Source organism: Asparagus officinalis, chromosome 1 (assembly GCF_001876935.1).
Source record: "Asparagus officinalis chromosome 1, Aspof.V1, whole genome shotgun sequence".
NCBI classification, from domain to species: domain Eukaryota; kingdom Viridiplantae; phylum Streptophyta; class Magnoliopsida; order Asparagales; family Asparagaceae; genus Asparagus; species Asparagus officinalis.
The window spans coordinates 59,893,902-59,914,362 of NC_033794.1; the positions used below are offsets into that span (position 1 = coordinate 59,893,902).

At 35.5% G+C, this 20,461-nt stretch overlaps 1 protein-coding gene across 2 annotated transcripts in view; it reads right to left on the reverse strand.

Moving 5' to 3' along the window:
* The window catches only part of LOC109824870 (lysine-specific demethylase JMJ25-like), a 27,017-nt gene extending 7,870 nt beyond the window's left edge, over window positions 1-19,147 (reverse strand). The window contains exons 1-13 of one of the 2 annotated variants that reach the window (XM_020391510.1): window positions 18,944-19,146; window positions 18,740-18,862; window positions 18,511-18,656; window positions 17,284-17,383; window positions 17,054-17,186; window positions 16,922-16,985; window positions 16,109-16,826; window positions 15,048-15,374; window positions 2,920-3,504; window positions 2,776-2,848; window positions 2,591-2,676; window positions 2,162-2,281; window positions 1,947-2,017 (exon numbers count right to left, since the gene is read on the reverse strand). In XM_020391510.1, the coding sequence (XP_020247099.1) occupies window positions 1,947-2,017; window positions 2,162-2,281; window positions 2,591-2,676; window positions 2,776-2,848; window positions 2,920-3,504; window positions 15,048-15,374; window positions 16,109-16,826; window positions 16,922-16,985; window positions 17,054-17,186; window positions 17,284-17,383; window positions 18,511-18,656; window positions 18,740-18,862; window positions 18,944-19,036 (2,639 nt within the window). In that variant the 5' untranslated portion in view covers window positions 19,037-19,146. Of the gene's footprint in view, window positions 1-1,946; window positions 2,018-2,161; window positions 2,282-2,590; window positions 2,677-2,775; window positions 2,849-2,919; window positions 3,505-15,047; window positions 15,375-16,108; window positions 16,827-16,921; window positions 16,986-17,053; window positions 17,187-17,283; window positions 17,384-18,510; window positions 18,657-18,739; window positions 18,863-18,943 lie in introns of both variants that reach the window. The other variant, XM_020391513.1, reaches the window with a different exon arrangement.

Consider the following 20,461-nt stretch of genomic DNA (forward strand, 5'->3'; position numbering starts at 1 on the left):
TATATATATATATATATATATATATATATATGTTCAAGAAGTGTCCAAGGAGTGTCGAACACAGACATGGATACGGGAAGTGTCAAATACAAATACCGGAACATAGATGAAGAGTCTGGGTAACCTAGTTAAACATGCATTGTATAATTGAGCACACATCTGAATAATATATATATATATATATATATATGTTCAAGAAGTGTCCAAGGAGTGTCGAACACAGACATGGATACGGGAAGTGTCAAATACAAATACCGGAACATAGATGAAGAGTCTGGGTAACCTAGTTAAACATGCATTGTATAATTGAGCACACATCTGAATAAATGTATGCATATATGTAAGGAGTGTCCAAGAAGTGTTGGGTATGGTACGGGGACAAAATGTGTCGAGTATGGGTTCATTATAGAAGTACCCGTGCAATGTAGATTAGATCCCTTCAAAAAGTTGTTCTTCATTAGAGTGATAACATCCACCCTCAGTGGATAAATTCAAATTGATAAACAGATGAAAGTGCCCCGCTCGGTATGCTTCCTGGAGATCTAGTACAAGCGGGATTGGACTGCTACTGCTGTAAACTTTCTTGATTGAATTCTTATGACCTACACAATGGCTACTGAAGGAAAGATGCAAAGGATTGGAAATCAGCAGTGAATTCTTCCTTTTCAAATTGTTATCAGATGGTAACTTGAAAAGGATAGACGCTCTACTCAGTAGTTAACATCGTCAATGTTCAACCCTCAGGAAATGTTTACACAAAATACCAAAGAAGTCAAATGTAAAATTACTTTGGTGCCAGACGGTGGTGTGTGATACACTATTTTTTTCATCCAATTCCCATCATTAGGAAACATCTGGGGCAAGGTGGAAAGCATGAAATTAATGTTACTGCAGAAAAAAATACTAGGGGAAAACAATGTTTAGCACGGTATTCAAAAAACCATTTTGTTGCAAGGGCTAAGGTGCATCCACAAAAAGAATGAATAACAATAAGTTTAAGTAGCAGACAGAGAGGATGACCGACAATTTAAAATGGCAAACAACATTGAATACATTAAGTTCATGTTCACGGAAAAAAGTAACAAGGTTTTACACTCAAGAAACGACCAGTCACTGGACAAGTCAGATGTGACGTAGGTTTTATAGACGATAAAGAAAAATTTTAAAGTGAGAAATGGAGTGTGGCTATGTTATAAACTGAAGGTAGTATGGTGCTCTTGATGGGATGGAAGAATAAGCTTTGCCATAAACAGTCTTTGGTTTCACTTGTTTAAATCACAAAATTCATTGTAAAACTATTTCCGTTTAAGGTTATTCTGAATTTTGATGATGGAAGCTAAAGTTCAGTTATCCTCAAAAGATGGGCATGACCAACTCAATGATGAAAATATATGCCTACATGACCATCTACCTAAACTCTGTAAAATGGCTTTATTACTACATAGAATAAAATATAGAGGCAGAGAGCCTAGTGTATTAAGAATCACAACTCAAGAGATAGCAATTAGCTATGAATACTTCTCCACATTGACTGCTAGCAATATATGTATGCAACCTAGGTACTATAACTACTGAACTAATTGTTGACCTACAAAGTGATTTACAGGGGAATAAAGGGCAGAATCTACCATATAATTGCTGATGCTCCCCATTACTATTGCCCAATTGCGGATAGATCCCTTGTAGTTCTATCATGAGACCCCGAGTGAATTTTTTTGACATTTTAATTCTTAAAGAAAAGGAAATTTTTTTTTTTTTGACAAATAGACCTCCTGATGGTATTTAAAAAAACTCATTCAGGAGGTCTACTTGCAATAATCAAACTACATGGGCTCTATCCGCAATAGGGCCATTGTTAATTAAGAGATTTATCCGTGATTAACCCTTTAGCAACACCGATGTTCATTAAAATAGTACAGAAAACATTGGAATTCTTCATAACTTACTTTGTTTCGGACTTGTATTCTTCCAAACACTTAACTACTGTCATAAGTGCATGTAGAGCGATTTTCTTCACCTGATACAAATATATAAAAGTTTACTTAGTATTTAAATGGACAGATAGAAGGGTGATAATCCAACAATATAAATACGTAAAAGTTACTTAGTATAAAACTCAGAGAACACCTAATGGAAAAGTACCATCTAATCCGACAATTACCTCAAGTTTGTCTTCTTTAGCCTTGTGCTCATGAGGAAGTTCTCGAAATTCTTTTGTCAGCCTCTCACACTCCGTGATATTTTCCGGGGAGACAAAGTCAAGGGCAACCTTTATACAAGACTGTTGGGAAATAGCAAACGTCTATGTTTTAGGCTCTTGACTCAAAGGTCAAAAACATATTATCTTATAAAACAAGAGTCCTTTACTAATTAAGGAAGAAATGATGCTCCAATTTCACAAAACAGTTTAAAGGAACTTAAGATAATTCAGATTAAAAATAAACTTCAAATAAACTCGTAACTTCAGAAAACAATATTTAGAATAGAATAGATACAATTAGAATTGACACAAAATAATAATAATATAATAATAATAATAATAATAATAATAATAGTTTTAAGAACAAGCACAATGATTACATTGCTATACCTTCAGATTTCTAACTTGATGCGGACATCCAGCTGGGATAAATACTGCTTCACCAATCTTCTGCTCAAATGTCCATGGTTCAACTCCTATAGAAAAACTATGTCAGGATACTGCAAACAATAATGATAGAGATAGAATATAAATAATCTGCTTTTTTTTGTAAATAAAATCTCTGATGTACTAACCATATTCTTCTTTGAGCTTTCTTTTGTGTTCTGAACTTAAATAGAAAGATTGGTCATGAATAGGATGAGCCACCTGATAACAAAATAACATCATGCTTCTCCGGATCAATTTAGTACACAGATGAATATGAAAGGGAGCTTTACCTCCTCTACTGGAGAGCAATACACATCTCTGAATTCTCTACAATGCTTTTTAAGGTACTCTTCAAGTTTTGGAACATCTTCCCTGCGGAAAATGTCCCATAAAGCACCTCCTTCAGAGTGGTTTTCCTTAGTCTGACCATTAGTGACAGGGGACTGATGTGTACTCTCGCTGCTTCCTTCATCTTTCAACCTCTTTTCTCCAGTTTTTCCCCCTTCTCCAGATTTCTTCCTCTTTTCTCCAGCTTTCTTATTTAGTGTAGGGTCTTCACTGCTTTGTTCACAAGAATACTGAGTATTTGAGTCAGCTGTAGCAGTAGCAACAGAACAAAAATTTCCTTGAATTTCACAATTAGAAATTGCAAGACTGTCTGCTTCAACCTTGACAACAGCCTCAGTAGGCCCCTCTTCAGCTCCAATTCCACCATTTAATCCGGTGACAACCTGTGACTTGCTATGTAAAACTTCCTTCCATACACTGCACTGCTCTCTAATATCTTGATCCCTATGTTTCTTTTTTAGTTTTTCAATATAGGCAAGCTGTTGCGCAGAAGGTGTTACTTCTGCAGTATGCATCAAGATGTTCACCTGTATAGTATCATCATAACACAGTACATGAATTCTCAAATTTAAAACAGGTGGTGAAGTAAGTAGACCAAATTGAATATAGCCAAGTTCCGCTTCATATGAGGAAGACAGGCATTAAAGTAAGTCTCATACGACAGAGCATGAGCATCAATTCCGGTAAATACAGCTACTCAGAGGTCCTACGTTCATATACTAAAATAAATGACAGAATGAAATGAAGATGGAAGCAACACCAAGAATTAGAGAAGGGAACAAATCTAAGTGAATTTTTTTAACTTTTGTATTTTGACTAAATATACACTTAGATGTGAGATGACCCCTTCAACTCAATATGCGACGAAAGAAATAATTATGAGTTTAAAGTATTTACATAGTTTGAAGAGTGCAGCTGCAAAACAAACAGGTAGGTGCCATTTGATGTCAAAATTGGCATATTGACCAATTAATTTATAGTAAACGAGAGCGGTTTAAGAAATGACTACGATGGATACAGGTGGTAAACTAAAAAAGTGCATAGCACTAAATAGATCAAAAAAATACAAGATACAATGTAACCCTTCAACTCAATGTGTAAACAAAGAAATCAAATTAAGTTTTAATGGATGCATAAAGATAGTTTTACTGGGTACAACTTCAAAATTGATAGTATAACTAATTACTTTACATGGGTGTGATTTCAGAAATGAATGTCATGAATAATAACATGAACTACTAAATTTCATAGTTAAGAAAACATAGGTCAACCAAACTGCCAATGGCAGCAAAAAGAAATTTAAAAATAAGGTAGCTGGCCTTGCTATGGATCTGTCACTGACTTATAGACTTTATGCTCCTAGACATTTAAGAAATGACTACGATGGATACAGGCGATAAACTAAAAAAGTGCATAGCACTAAATAGATCAAAAAAATACAAGATACAATATAACCCTTCAACTCAATGTGTAAACAAAGAAATCAAAATAAGTTTTAATGGATGTATAAAGATAGTTTTACTGGGTACAACTTCAAAATTGATAGTATAACTAATTACTTTACATGGGTGTGATTTCAGAAATGAATGTCATGAATAACAACATGAACTACTAAAATTCATAGTTAAGAAAACATAGGTCAACCAAACTGCCAATGGCAGCAAAAAGAAATTTAAAAATAAGGTATTCATAGTTAAGAAAACATAGGTCAACCAAACTGCCAATGGCAGCAAAAAGAAATTTAAAAATAAGGTAGCTGGCCTTGCTATGGATCTGTCACTGACTTGTAGACTTTATGCTCCTAGACATCTAAGAGTCCAAAAAAAGCAAGGTCACTTATTCTTGGAGCTCTCTTTATCATTATGATGTGAATGATACACATTCACATTCCAGCAAACATAAACCTGCAAACAATACATATAGAAAGTCTGTGTATTGATGATGATGATGATAAATGATCTAAAAAACTCATGATTTCCCAAGTGATATCCCCAAAAGGTTGGAAACTAAACAATACCATTGAACGATTGCTATAGGTACAATTATTAATCTACATAAAGAGCCATGAACCAAATACACCTTAAAAACAATTATATTCTTGATGATTGTAGTTGTAGCTGCAGTTTAAAATTTAAGAGTGGTTTTTTATTTTTTTATCTATTTAGTGGAAATCTTTACAAAAAGCCACAAACAACAGCTGATGCCTGCAGACAATAAAAGAAATGTTTGAAAGTCAGCAAGCTTAAAAAAAATTCATCAAGCCAAATATGTTAATTATAGAAAAGTTCTATTTAGTTCAAGTCTAGCACGCAACTGTTGTTACTTACCTAGTAGGATATTGAAACCAGTGATTAAACTTTAATAAAAACATTATACACTAAAAGAAATGTAATATGACAAATATCTAGATAACTTTCTAATATAGAAAGTCAACTAAGTTGCATGGGTAGGTAAAATAAAAGACACGGCAAATTTGTAAGATGAAAGGTACGAGAATGGGTGAAACACACACATGCACGCACGCATGTGCATCCACACACACACATTCAACTGTTATGCCCGTGCCCGCATGGATGAGTTTGCTTTTCTTTTTTCGACTAAAGTCGAGGAAATAAAATAACTTGGGGAGCAAATTTATAATTATCATGATTTGGGGACAAATTTAAAAATACCAACAATTTAGGAGGTACATATTGAAAAAATTAAAAAAATTAAAATATGGGTAAATTTCACTAAACACACAATAATTTTAAGTGTTTGGACTGAATCCCGAGTATTTTCAAAACTCTCATTCAACCCCAAATAACTTTTGATGAAAAATCCTCAAAATTAATATCGTTAGTTCCCGTGTGGTGAAATGATCAAAATACCACCCAATAAATTTTAGCAAGAACCCTAATATGTTTTACGTTCTGTCACTTAACCCCGAATAATTTTTTAGGAGAAAACCCCCAATAACGGATGTTTATAATTCTTCGATTTATCAGAGGTTTGTTTGTAATTTTTGGACTCTTCAATAAGTTGATTGTAACGTTTAGACTTTTCAGGGATTTGTTTGTAATTTTCAAAGTTTATGGGTTTTTTTTGTCATTGTTAAAATTTTAGGTTTTTTGTAAATTTCTAGATCATTTGTAATTTTGTAATTAAAGGGCATGTTTGTAGTTCGAAATTTTTATGGGGCTATTTGCAATTTTAGATTTTTTAGGGTGCTACTTGTAATTTTCTATTGGGGTTTTTTCTAGTTTTCAAATCTTTCATGTGTTTGTTTAAAGTTTTTTATTTTTCAGAGAGTTGTTTGTAAGTTTCAGATTTTAGAGGGGTTATTTATACTTTTTGGATTTTTCAGGGAGTTGTTTTACCTTAATAGGGTTTTTTGTAATTTTCATATTTTTCATGTGTTTGTTTAAAATTTTGGATTGTTTAGGGAGTTGTTTGTAATTTTTAGACTTTAGAGGGGGTTGTTTGTAGTTTTTGGATTTTTTAGCGGGTGTTTGTAAATATGAATTTTTAGGGTAAATTGTAATTCTAGATTTTAGGGTCTTTTTGCAATTTTTAGATTTTTAGTGGTTTTTTCGTAAACTTAAAATTTTTAGGACTATATGTATTTTTTTATTTTTTAGGGATTTGTTTGTAATGTCTTGATTTGTTAGTAGGCTTTTCTATAATTTTTAGGAATGAAAAGGGGATTGTTTGATTTTTTGCGTGATGTTTGTAGTTTTAGATTTTTTAGGAATTCATCTGTAATTTACATATTTTGTAGGGTTATTTGAAATTTTATTGGTTAACTATCAAATAAGAATGATTTGAGGGGTATGCACTGGGCTTGAGGGTCAATTTTTGTCAATGTAAAATGATGGGGTAACGCTATTGTACCGGATAAGTACAAAACATCAATTTGTTTTGGTGGTCTTATGAAATTATCAAATCGATAGGTTTATTGAAATCTACACCTTTAAAAAATCGAGGGCTACTTGACAATTTTGTTAGGTTTTTAAATTATAGGTAGTTATAATTTAATTAGGATCAAAAAAGATTTTAGGGGGTTTAGTCTTTTAATCCAAAGTTTTACCCCCACTTATTTAAAAACCCACCCACTTCCATAACCACTCATACCCCCCAAAGTATCTCATATGATTTATTATTCTCAAACTTAAATTATGACTTATTTTTAAACCCAACATGTAGTATACCCTCAAAATTCATACTGGATCTCCCAAAACAAATCTAAAATTCTCCTTTCCTCTCTTCTTCTTAACGATGATCTCACTTCACCCCCATCGCATTAATGATGATGCAGGGAGAAATTTATTCTTGCGTGTTGCTCCCCTCACTCCCCAAAACCCAATTTATTTATCTTCTTCAAAATCTCTCTTTCCTCCATTAATTTTCTTCCTTACTCAAAAATCATTCTCCTGCGTTAATATTTCTCATAAAAGACAATAATTTGATTTTTAATGTGATTTCTATTTGCAATCATTAAAATTTTTATCATTAAAATGTCACATGAGGATGTATCTTTTTATCCAACTTAGCTCACTCACATCAATAGTTGAGATTCCTCCACCTCACTACAATGCACCAAACTTAATGCTTGGTATCTTTTATCCAACTTAGCTCACTCACATCAATAGTTGTTGAGATTCCTCCACCTCACTACAATGCACCAAACTTAATGCTTGGTATATCACGCACGCACGCACACACACACATATGTGTGTGCGCGCACACACACACACATATATATATAACCTTAATACCAAGGACAAAATTGGTCAATGAACACACACACACATATATATATAACCTTAATACCAAGGACAAATTTGGTCAATGATAGTAAGATGATGACTAAAGCTTAACCACTCATCTTAGTGGTCCCCACTTGAAAATGATGCCCTCCAACCTATGTGCAAGCGATGCCCCTTTGAATGTATGGTTGAAAAGGAGCTCCCTCACTACTAAGAACCAGACATTGTCCAGGTACTAAGATTATCCATATTCTTTATGATATATATATAGAAAGGAAAAAGTGTTTCTATTATGACACCTTAGAATCAATCTAAGGAAACTCCTCTTGATCCATAGATTATTCAAACTGATGGTATACATCATGATCTAAATATCCCAAAATCATGATGTTTCAATATTTCTAGCCTATATTTTGCATCACCTCTTTAGTTTTATTATTATAAAACCGTTAATTTAACAAGTACTTGATACATGAACATTTTAACCATTAATATATGATTCTAAGGAGCCACACGTGAATCAATCTAAGGATGCACCTTCAAAACTAGATTATACAATCAATTTACTTGATCCACTCCGTTCATTTCAATCTATATGTTTTTTATTGTGTATAATAAAAATATTAGGCACATTGGGTACTAATTACTCATGCTTCAAGTAATTGTTAAATTAACGATTTTATGACAATATAACGAAAGAGGCAATAAAAATATTGGCTAGAGGTATTGAAACATCATGACTTGTTTTTAGATGTTTTGCGACATTTAGATCATGACGAATGAGGCGGATCATCCATTGAAATAGCCCAATCTATACATCGAGAGGTATATCGTTAGATTGAATCTAAAATGGCTCCTTAGAAACACACGTGCACATGTGTGCGCGCGCACACATATATATAGAAAACGAGAGGTGAGCTGCTTTACGCTATATGGAGTCATTTGATTTGCTGTATTGTTGGGGAATTTTTAAAGAGAAAGCTTAGTATAGTTGACTTAAAAACTAAAATAGGAGTTGCATAATATAGTCTCTAAAATCCTTCTCCAACCTGAAGAATCATAGGTCTTCGTCTTCATTTGTCCTATTCCCATTTACTTCACTCCTTCAAAACATAGATATACGATTCATTGAAGAATTCTAAATACATCTATGTCCTCGGCGACACATTCTCTAAATAATGCCTTTGTTCAATAATGGCCTTCAATGAAGCCACATTTTTACCCCATTTGCAATTGTTGAGGATAGGACTTTGTTGATATCTTGCATCTAACAATCACAACTTATCAAAGGTTCCTCTCATTATTTTACCCATCATTCTTCATTCTTTGGCAAAAAGAAAAAGAATAATATCTAGGATTTAAAAACACAATCTTTTAAACTGAATCAACCTGAAAGCAAAGTTTGATAAACATGTAATATAAGTTTTCTTTTGATGGGAATAAAACAATGGAAGAGTTATTTGGAGAGGATGGGTTTAAACAATATAGAGCAAGAGAGATTAGGAGAGGAACAATCTCTGTGGGGTTCTAGGATCGCATGAATTTGGGAAGATAACGAGTCAGTCTTTCCACACATAAGTTCTAACCTTATTTTTTAACCAACTATTACAACTTCCCTTTTTAAAATAGCATACCAATCAAGCGAGTGATATGACGCTAGTACGAAAAATTCTGTACACCAATAGCTCACTTCCTGTATGTATGTATGTATGTATATATATAAATATATATATATATATATATATATATATATATATATTATTTTATTTTATTTTGAAAAATGATAAAATAAGATGGTGAGATGAGATTCTTATTGTGAGATGACCCAATAGGCTACTTGATACGATGATCAGCACCGCCCAACGTGATTTGCACTTATCCAATCTATGTATCTAAAAAATTATATCGTTTAGATATTTCTAATCATTATATCAGTTATGTGCAAAATGAACAAGTATTAAGCTGTCTGAAAACTCACCAAATTAAACAAGTTTGATTCACACTCTAAAAGACTCTAACCTATATGAAAATTTCACCATGTACATTTGATGATGTTAAGAATAAGATGTATGGTGTCAATCATGAATTTGATGAGCCTAATATCTCACGACAAGACTTGAGCTCACCATCTCACAATATCATTACTTTATATGTACACATATACCTACCTACATATATATGTATGTATACATGTGTGTGTATATAGATTATATTGAAATTCATAATTTACTTCAGAGCAATATTGAATTAAATATCTATACATTTTCTTTCTTTCATTATGTAGATTATAAATAAGGAACTAAAGTGCATATGGTAGGTGATGAATTATATCAAATTGTCTATGATAAATTTCTTGCCTTGCGTAATCGACAGAGAAGTATACATTGTGCAAATGAGTTAAAATTCGGTTTCATTTACTAGTCATCTTAAAGCATACAAAAATAATGATTTCTCACAATTTATGTGTATTCAAAATTTACAAGCATACCATCAACAGTTAGACCTATATCCCAAAATGCTACAAGTATATTCCAAAAATGCTATATCTCAAAATGTGTATGTCAAGAACAAAACAAAAATACAAAGTCATCTTAGTTGGAACCAAGGTTATCAATAGCGGATAGCGTCGCGTAGCGGTGAGGCATCGCTAAAGCTAGTTAGGACTATCGCGATAAAATAACGGTAAAAAACGCAAAGTCAAATAGCAGTCTAATTTAGATATGTTTAAAATATTCAAAGGAATAAGAAAAAATAAAGAAAATTTTAGAAAATTTAAAAGTGCATATTTAATGATTTAAGATCCTAAACATGAAATAGACATGTAAGTATTACATAATACTGAAGACAACTAGAGGAGAAATCATATAGTCATCTTTGAGAAGATGAGCGGTAAGAGGACTATATTAGGAAGAGCTCACCGCGAGAGGAGGTGAGAGAAAATGCTGAGGGAGGTGCCGAAGGTTGTAGGAGGTGGCGGGAATACGCCGAAAATCGCAGGAGGTGGTGGGATGCAATGATTGTGGGTCAGGTTTAATTTTAAAAAAATAAACCTCAAACCTCTTTTAAATAGCGGTAAAAAAGTGGATTTTTTTTGCAGTTGCCAACTATTCATCGCTATAGCGCTAATGGCCGTCTTTGCGAGCGGAAAGCACATATTTTGCAATATGTCATCGCCATTGGGCGATAGCGTAGCGGAAAAAAACCGCTAACACTATTAGCGCCGTTATTACAGCGTCATTTACCGCTATTTATAATAATGGTTGGAACCAACTCGCGTCGAAACAATTCCAAAACTACCACCTATATGTACTCTACAAAAACAACGGCTTTGAGCTTCGATCAGTCAAGAGAAAGCTTTGCAACTTGAAATAGTCAGCATCATTGAAAGATTCAAGTTCATCTCCGTCTGGACATCAAATCTTTCTCTTTCAAAACATTACGAACTCTCCTCGGTTGAAGTTGAAAAGTAGTAGTTGTATTAACATATTCCTCCTTTGCTCATTGTGGATTCATTTTGTTCCCCTTTGTAGATAAATAACTTTATATATACTCCAATCCCACTCACAACAAGATGAGGAACAAGAATGCCCAAGGGTAATTTTAATGTCAATCTTACAATGTGATGTGCAAAATCTCATAGACTCCCCTGCCCCAATCTAGGATAAATTACTCCCATCATATAAGAAGTCGTGTTTCGCAAATGCATCGAACCCCGCAAAAAAATTAAACAAATTTGATTTAACCATTTGCCACTCCTCAAAATTGTAGAAACATCTCTTCACACATTTAGATCTTACAATAGAGGTTTCGTGATCCTTGTCTGTGGTACAACTCGATTTAGGGCTCTGATGAACTTGTTCACATAATAATACCTAGAAGATATAAAAGCCTTATAATTAGTATTAATTATTAAATAATGACCAAGGAAAACTAAAAGTTCTATTAAGAAGACTCACTTTAGATTTAGTGAATGAACGAAGTAATGTGATAGCATATTGCTCTAATTCCTCCAATCAAATATAATAGCATGCACTACGTTGCATAACAATGATTCATCTTCCATCTTTCCTATAGATTAAGTCCTTCACCTTTTCAAACATAAAATTCCACATCATAAATTAAGTGAAGATTAGGCTTGTCAGAATCTGCAAATTGAAACATATTACATAAAAGCATAGTAAAAGTGATGAGAAGAAATGACAATTTCCATATTTGATTAGTTGACTTTCTTTTATTTTTTATTTTTAAAATTTGAATTTTGATTTTTGATTTTTGAATTTTAGTTGAGTGATTTGAGGGATTGTTGTTTTGTTTCTATTTTTTATTGCACATTGTGTGCACGTAGTTTTTCTTTATAAGGTTGTATGAGACTATTGAAATTATTGAATGAAAAAAATATTTGTTAGCTAAATTTTGGTGTTAAGCCTCGGGCGTGAAACCCTAGGCCAAATTGTTCTCCTCTGCCACAAACAGCCAACAAATCTTCTTTCTCCTCATACACAGCCGTCAAATTTTTTCTCCCCCACGTCAACAATTTCCAAACCCAGCTCCCAACTTCTCTTCATCCCTCTCAACCAGCCACCGCTCCTACTCTAAACAGCCCCCGGAATCCCTACTTTCCACTCCCAAACATCCCAACGCCGTCGTTGACCTCATCCCGACACCTATCACCAGTCTCAACCCAACAGGCCACCCGCGTCCTCACCACTTTCATCATCTACCATCTCGACGTCATCGATCGCGTCACTGTTCAGTTCAACGCCACCGCCGTCATCATCTTTCCGCTTGATGCCATCACTTGCGCCGTCATCTAATCGACGTCGTCGTCCTCATTGTCGCCCTCGTCGTCATCAGTTCACACGTCGTAGTCATCGCTCAGTCGACGCCGTTTATCATCGCCAGTTCACCCATTGACCCGTCGACCCGTAACCACTTGATAGCCCAGTTCGACGTCGTCGCACACGTCGTCATCCAGTTCGCCGACGCACGCCTCATTTTTCAACACTGTCGCACTCGTCGTCATCGAATCTCCGCCTCGTCATCGTTATTCAGTTCACCGTTGTCGTCGTACCACCTCCAGAGGTCTCTCACATCAAGTCTATTCAGACCGACGAAGGTTTCGTTTTCTTTCGTCCCTTATTTTTTTGTTAATTTTATTTTGTTAGTTAATTGCATGAGTATATCATCTCTAAACTCTTATCTTATATTCACTGCTGAGATTATACTTGTGAGTAGAGAGCAACTGAACACGTGACTGTTGCAGATCTGATATTGAGTTTAGAACTTGCGAAATGATAATGAATACAATGGTTATATTGTTTGAGATTGGAATTGTTCATGATTATTAATGCAAATCTTATTAAAATCCATCTGTCACATTAATTGTTTTGAATTTAATTTCATGCCGAAGATCATCATTTTTCGCGAAACGGTGCGTTATTCGATTTAGGTCGCTGATTCCGACAGACCCCTTGTCATCGTTTCGCATCAAAAAGAGATGGTATATTCTATTGTATGTCCACCATACAACGTCCAATATTCTTTGCCAAACAAACTCTGCATTATCATAATCTCGACATAAGTTCCAACTCTCACTAATCGCCAATCAACACTTATTTCTTCAAATCACCACATGAAAACTATTGAAGCAAAATGAGTTCCGACAACTTCTAGTCTGACATGATTATTGAAAAGTTGCCAATCTCGGAGCGATTCATTAATGGATTTCAATTCGACACGATTATTGAACATTGCCAATCACCAGAACATCTTTCGGTAGTCCAACCACATTCCTCACACATTAGCTCATTTCTTTATGTGTTTTCCCACAAATATTTTTCAGCACAAGATTTAGTTTATGAACCAGCAATGAAGTCCAAATATCATGAGGGTGTCTTGTCTCTACAATGCTCGACGCAGCCTTGTGAGTCAACACATTCTCGATGCAACCTCTTCCATATCATTCGAGTAAATCTTCACAATGTTTAGTATTTCCTTCCACATAGAACCCATCTAAGAAAATTAATCCACCTTTGGACACGCCTTCTTCACAAGTCGTACAACCCATCACTTACAATGGGAACACCATTCTCTTTCCATGTCTTCTTCATGCACTGCAAAAAAGTTTGGAATGTGTGTCCTTAGCCTTACCTCTTTGCAAGAGCAGTGATCCTAAAAAATTGTAAGCGGGAGGAACAGAACCTCTTGTTTGCATCATACTTCTAAGATTAGATGATGTATGAATTTCTTGCTAAATTAAACGACAAACCCACTGTGTAAAGTGCAATTATGCCATCAAGGTGATCACAAGCTCTATAATTAAAAGGATTTTCAATTTAGTTCCTCTTAATCCAGCCCTCTCCTCATCTGAGCAATATTTTAGCCTTTAGCACTTTTACCAACTTTGCTTCCAAGTAATGCCTTAATGGGATCTTTAAAAGATATGCCCTTAATATTGAGTAAGTCTTAAAAATCTCACGGCAGTAATTACATTGTCATTTCCAACTTCTCGCACCACTTGAAGTTTCGTAGCATTTCTCCAAAGAGCATCATGATCATTCTCTTCCTCACTTTGTAAATCTATATCCCGCGCATCAAACTTGGTGACTCCGTTCAATTTCCTACAAGCATTAACTAGGAAACAATCATATATAGAAAAGAAAGAAAAAAGATCACTCGTTAAAAGATTTAACAATTTAAAAAAAATAAAATGAAAAAATCAACAATTTAAGAAAAGCTATAAAGAGGTCTAAGTCTTCAAAATGAATGTCTGATGCTGTGAAAAAAAACTAGATATGAACAGGAAACCCAATTTATGCATGTAGTTCCAACTCATGTTTCAATACTCTTCATTACCAACGCAAGGCAACACCCCAATTTTTAGCTTATGTTATTGTTGCAATAACCTCCAACAAAACGAGCACGTTGAATGTTTGATGTAGTTGAACAACTATGTCGCTCAACTGCATCTATCCAAACACACCCTATAAGACTAGTGCCAATTCCAATATAAACAATTTTAAGGAAAGAACAACTTAGCATTTAGTATGCTCAATTAAAAATGACACGAGATGAATTATCCATGAGAAGCATGATTTTTCTATATTATATAAAATCGTCATGTTGGTGTACTATGCCACTTTAGTTCACACAACACACACCAAAGCTTAGACAAACCAATGCAAAAAAAAAAATCAAGTCTGTTTCATTTTTTTAAGAACAAAACCTGTAGGTAAACTTGATCAAGTACTATAGTTACCGACTAAATTTAGTCTAAAAAATCAGCATAATATGAAATAAACTAGTCAAAAGGCTTCCTGTACCGCATCGGCCATGTCGCAATGGAGCTTGGTGACGGAATCCCCTCTGCCTAGCTCTTCAGAAAACCCATAAGCAATGTAAGATTTTGGACCCAAGTCAGGCTTTATCACACGCTTAGGTAACTTGACTGCGAGATTAAGAATGCCTGACCTAGGATCTGTATATTCTTTAAATGGTAATGCAGCATTAAACTCAGCACCATGCCGTGCCAATCGCTCCTCGAAGTTAGTAGATGAGGGCCAGTCTTTTAGTTTAAGCATTACAGGCCACTCATCACCAGGACTACCTTCAGCATATCTTGTGAAAAACTGATGGATGTTAATCTCAACCTGCCAAATGTAGGGTGAAGACAAATGGATTAACATAAAATTTCTCAAGTATAATAGGCAAAACATGCTGCAACTATGGAGATAAGGATATCGAATTAAACATAAGCTTAAGTAAGAAAATGCATGAAATTTTGACAAAAGTACAAACAACTAAAAATAAAAGGAGCGTCCACAACTAAAATAAGTAATATCAAAATCTATGTAACAGCTATGCTTTTGTAACTGTAACCATGCGGACTCAAGAGATTAGCATACGGCAACAAGGTTCATACAAGTTCAGTGTACACAGTAGAATATTAATGACGCGAATTTTAGATAAAGGTTCCAATAAAAAGGGTTATTTAGCTTATTACGATCATAAGATTATTGGTCTAAAATCTGAAGTCTAAAGAAACAAAGATTTCAAAAATGCATCCAGTTACAACTGTTTTGTTCCACTTCTAAAAGAAGTGACAAATTCTCATTGGAAAGGGTTTATTAAAACTAGATGCAGATTAGAGAAATATTTGAGAGACAGCTTAACAGCACGGCAACACACACATGGAAAAAAGAGACAACTGTGTACATAGGTATTCATCGCAAATAATTGATGAAGAAATCTAGTAGCACAAAATAACCAGTGAAAGAAACAACTACATTAATAAAAAAATCTGTGCTTTCACAATGAAGTTTAGCATAATCATTAAGCAAATATAGAATATTCTAAAGATAAAGAAGAAGCTTCAATAACTAACCTCACACCAGTGTAAGCAGTTTACTGCATTTACATCAAAGTTTTCAACTTGGGCTCTAGTCTTCTTCTCTCGTAATGCACGCCACATGACCATCGGTTCCCAGCTCAAGCCAGTGGTGAATTCAAGCACGTTACGAACTATGACAGGCTCCCCCTTTGTCCAATGTTCCTGAAAGTGCTGTAGTTCTCCTTGTTTAACATCTCTAGCAATTGGACAGTACAAATAATTATCATCAGAATGCACTCTGTGGGCAGCCTTTCGTAGCATACTTGAACCAGAATCGACATGGGGAGGCAAAGAGAAACAAGAGCAACTACTAGAAGCATCAGGCGGTTTTGCAAAATCATGGCTTCCCACAATAGCACTTGTCGTTTTCAACAACTTGTAAATCTGTCCATCCTCGAACATGCACCTCAGCTCCAAAGTGGCACTACCACAACCACCCGTTGGACAATGGATGCTTCCATCACTATCAGCTTTCCATTCTCGTGTTGCTTCGTGAGGAGCTTCAGGCTCATCGGGCTTAATTGGAGATGATATCTGCGGAGGGCCCCCATGGAAATATTTTGTTCCCCGAAATATAAATTGTGGCAGTGGCTTGCCATAACCACCAGGAACGACACCTTGACGAACTTGGCGGCAGCAATAAAGACATAAATCATATGAACAACAAGGACAGCTTCTGTGAAAATCAACAATCGATGTTCTGCAGTTGTCACTGAACAAAGCATGTAGAGGTGTCACGCTATACACGTTCAGAGAAATGAGGGGGTAAATAAACTTTGCAAACTAATTATTAAGAAGGAAAGGTACCAGTATGCGCGTTCATCAAGGCCACATTGAGCTTTCTTCACCACAAGCTTTGTAGGATCAATTCCTACATACAGACAAAAACAAGCATCAGAAAAAAACAATTTATTAATCAGAGATCGGCAAGGGAGTTACCTTGGATCTTTGCCTCCAAATCCTTCTCAGCCATTTGGTCCTCATGAAAATCTTTCAACCAAGGAAGCAGCTTTTCCAAAATATAACAATAATGCTTAAATTTCTCACGTTCGCTGATCGTCTTTTCCTCATACTGAAGTCAAAACACAAAGGAAAAGAAACACTCTGAAACGATTAACTCGATACCATTCGAGAATCTAGGAATTGCAATAAAAGAGAAGAAGAAGAACCTTGAAAATTCCAGGAATCCGAAGGCAACGCTTACAGTTGCAATAATTACGGCAGACTGGACACTTTATGGCAATTTCAGCCTCTGACAATTGAGGATACCTATGCAATGACCAACCAAAATTCTCTATTTATTCCACCTGTGAGGTGTTGGCGAAATGAAAGTGAATCTAAAAACGTGCAACTAAGTACAAAAGTACATCCACATCAGCACACACGAACAAGTGAAATACAAAGTTTGGTTGCAGAAATAGAAAACTCTGGGGAACTAAAGATAATAAAATCATACAGTTCCAATTAATATGCTAATAAATTAAATATTTTAAGTAATAGTGGTCTCTGATTTTCTTCTTTTGAATTTGGTGCATCACTAAGCTATTTGGTTTGCCAGGATACATGGTGGAAAGATAGATTTATGGTAAGGAAATCAAACTCATATGCTGGTGGGCCCCCCAATTTTGGGTTTTCAAGCCATTTCCATTATAACTTTGAAATTGGTTTCTAGGAAAACACATGAGATTGCTACTGCATGTTTGGCTATTTCCACGAAAAAAACGGAAATGGAAAACCCTCTTTGGAAATGATTTCAACACATATCAAGAGGTTTCCCAGTTTTCTTTTATTTTGTTTGTTTCGCAAAGAAACCTCCCCTTTTCACTGCCAAGTCACACAAAAAACAAAAAAAAACTTCTATAGTAACAGTGCTTTTGATTTCCATTTCTTTAGTTTGTTTGACAAGAAGAAAAAGAAAAAGAGAAATGACCCATTAAAAAAGAAATTTATTCATCATGATACTCTCCAATAGTGCATTTATTAATTAAAAACTCATTGATGTGACATTTCCATGTGTTTTCACAGTTTTTTGTTGTGAAAACACATTTCTTGAAATGTGACATGGCATCCTAGGTGGCATTCTCATTTCCTTAAATAAAAAAAATGAAACAAACATGTGAAATGGAAATGTGTTGAAACCAAAAGCTGATGTGGATGGGGGATTTCCTCAAAGGTGACATGGCGGCTAGTTTTCTTCTTTTTTTTTTGGCAAACAAACAGCCTTAGTTTTTTTGCTACAAAAAAGCTGTGAAACAATTCTATCATGCATGTGGGCCTCAACCCGTGCGATTTTGCTACTTTTCCCATTTTTTCAGTTCCACTTTCGCGCACAAAAACACCCTCTTAATTCGAGCTAGCCAAGAAAACAGGTAAAAAGAAAGGGGAGAATATAAGACCATCGAGTGATGCAAGGAATGCAGAAGCGTTTCCTCTTGCATTTAGAGCACGAAACCACTCTTCCCTTGTCGTTCCTTTGGCATTGATGACACATAAGCGAGACCATAAAAGTCCTCTTCTCCTTCTTCGTCATCTTCTCATCTCCCTAGTTATTCATCGCTTCTCAATCAAAAATTCCTTCTTTTCAACTGATAACAACCAGAAAAAAGGGATTTTGATTCGAGTTACCAGGCCCTCATCGGTGTAAGAGCCAAGGGGCCGCTGATTCCTCAACCGCCTGCTGCCATTGCTCCTCCTTCCGGCCCTAGGTTCGTCCTCTTCGTCGTCAATGTCAATTATCTTCTCCTTCGTCTAACAAAATTTTAGGTCAGAAAACGAAAGAAAACTGAAGGGATGGATCAATCGCAGGCGATCAAGAAGTCACGGGAGTACCTCTTTGTCTTCCTGATCTTGATCGCATCTCCTAATTGATGATCCTCGATGATCGTCTTCTTCTCGGTAATCTTCTTTCGTAGCGGTAGCCATTGTTCTTTTATTTTTATTTTCCTCCCCCCCTGACTTAATTGAGTTTTGTTTTTAAATAGGGAGTTGAAGAAGGCTGGGAAGGGGGGGATGGGTTTTATTGGGGGGGGATTTTTAGGGTTGGAGCGGGTCCTCTTTCGACGGCAGGGGTAACATTTTAGTAGTTGCTGACACTTTAAATATGCTGTTAGATTTAGATTAGATATTTTAGGAGATGTTTATTATTCAATTTTTTTTTTTTTTTTTTTGTGCGATTAAAACAGCCGACGGAAATCAGGGGGCGACGCTGAGGCCCGGTGAAACAGCGGGAGCTGGTCACGTCTCCTCGGTCTTGTCACTTCTAAATCCGGCAATTTCCGGCGGGAAATTCAAAAGGCTTTGAAGTAGATATGAATTCTTAATTATTTAAGTTTTTTCATTTTATTTGATTTGTAAGAAAATGGAATGAAAAGTTAGATAGAGACCATTGGAAGGCAAGTTTTTGTGGAGAAACACCAAAAAGTAGTTTTTATGGAGTCCTATATCAGTTTCCGAGCATACTTTATTTGTACGGCGGGTGAACACTGATATTTTGCACTTCTCTCACATAAAATCTTTTTTTGAAACTACTAGTTATTGTTATGACATAGACATCTGTTGATGTCTGTGAACACACAGTCGATGGGGTTGCGGTTCTGGTCTTCATGCCAGCGGCGAATAGGGGGAGGATGAGAGATGGGACCGACTCCTCCTCCGATTTTATGCCCGATCCTTAGACTATAATTCCCGGACTTTTTGCACAAACAAGAAGAAACATGTGGTAGGGCGGGGCTCATTTCCCCCGTGGTACCTCCGACGATCAAGTCAACTGGTGAGCTTGAGCGGGGTTTGAGGAAGAGTCCCTGGGCCATTGAGGTCCTCAGAGGATACTCTTATGGAGTTAATGATTCTTTTTTAGCAAAGGTAAATTCAGAGCTTTTATGAAGAAGAAGCAGAAAAAATCCTTCCCTTTTAACCTTATTTCCCTCCTTTTATAGCATGTCGCCTCTGAGAGTTTGACCATTCGGTTTTGACTATGCACAGGAGGCGGTTGAGGGGTGAGCTGAAGGCTGAGTCATCTTTCTCCTTTCAGGTGTCGGCTGGCGATTGGAAGGGAAGTCATTCAAATACAGGAGAGAGGTATCCTCTTAATATCCTGGATTCGACAGATGAGACAGGGTAAAGGATAGGGCCACTGTTCAGTTGTCCTTCTGTAAAACCCCAAAAATTTCTACAATAAATATATGTGAATTATTAATAGTAAATATTTTCCTTGTGATGAATAATCATATATACATGTCATATGAATGTAATTATCTGGGTTTGAGAACCCAACAAGTGATTTTAAGTGAGAGAAATCGAGTGTTATGGCCAGCGTGTGAAATGCCCAGCAACAGGCATTTTTGTGTT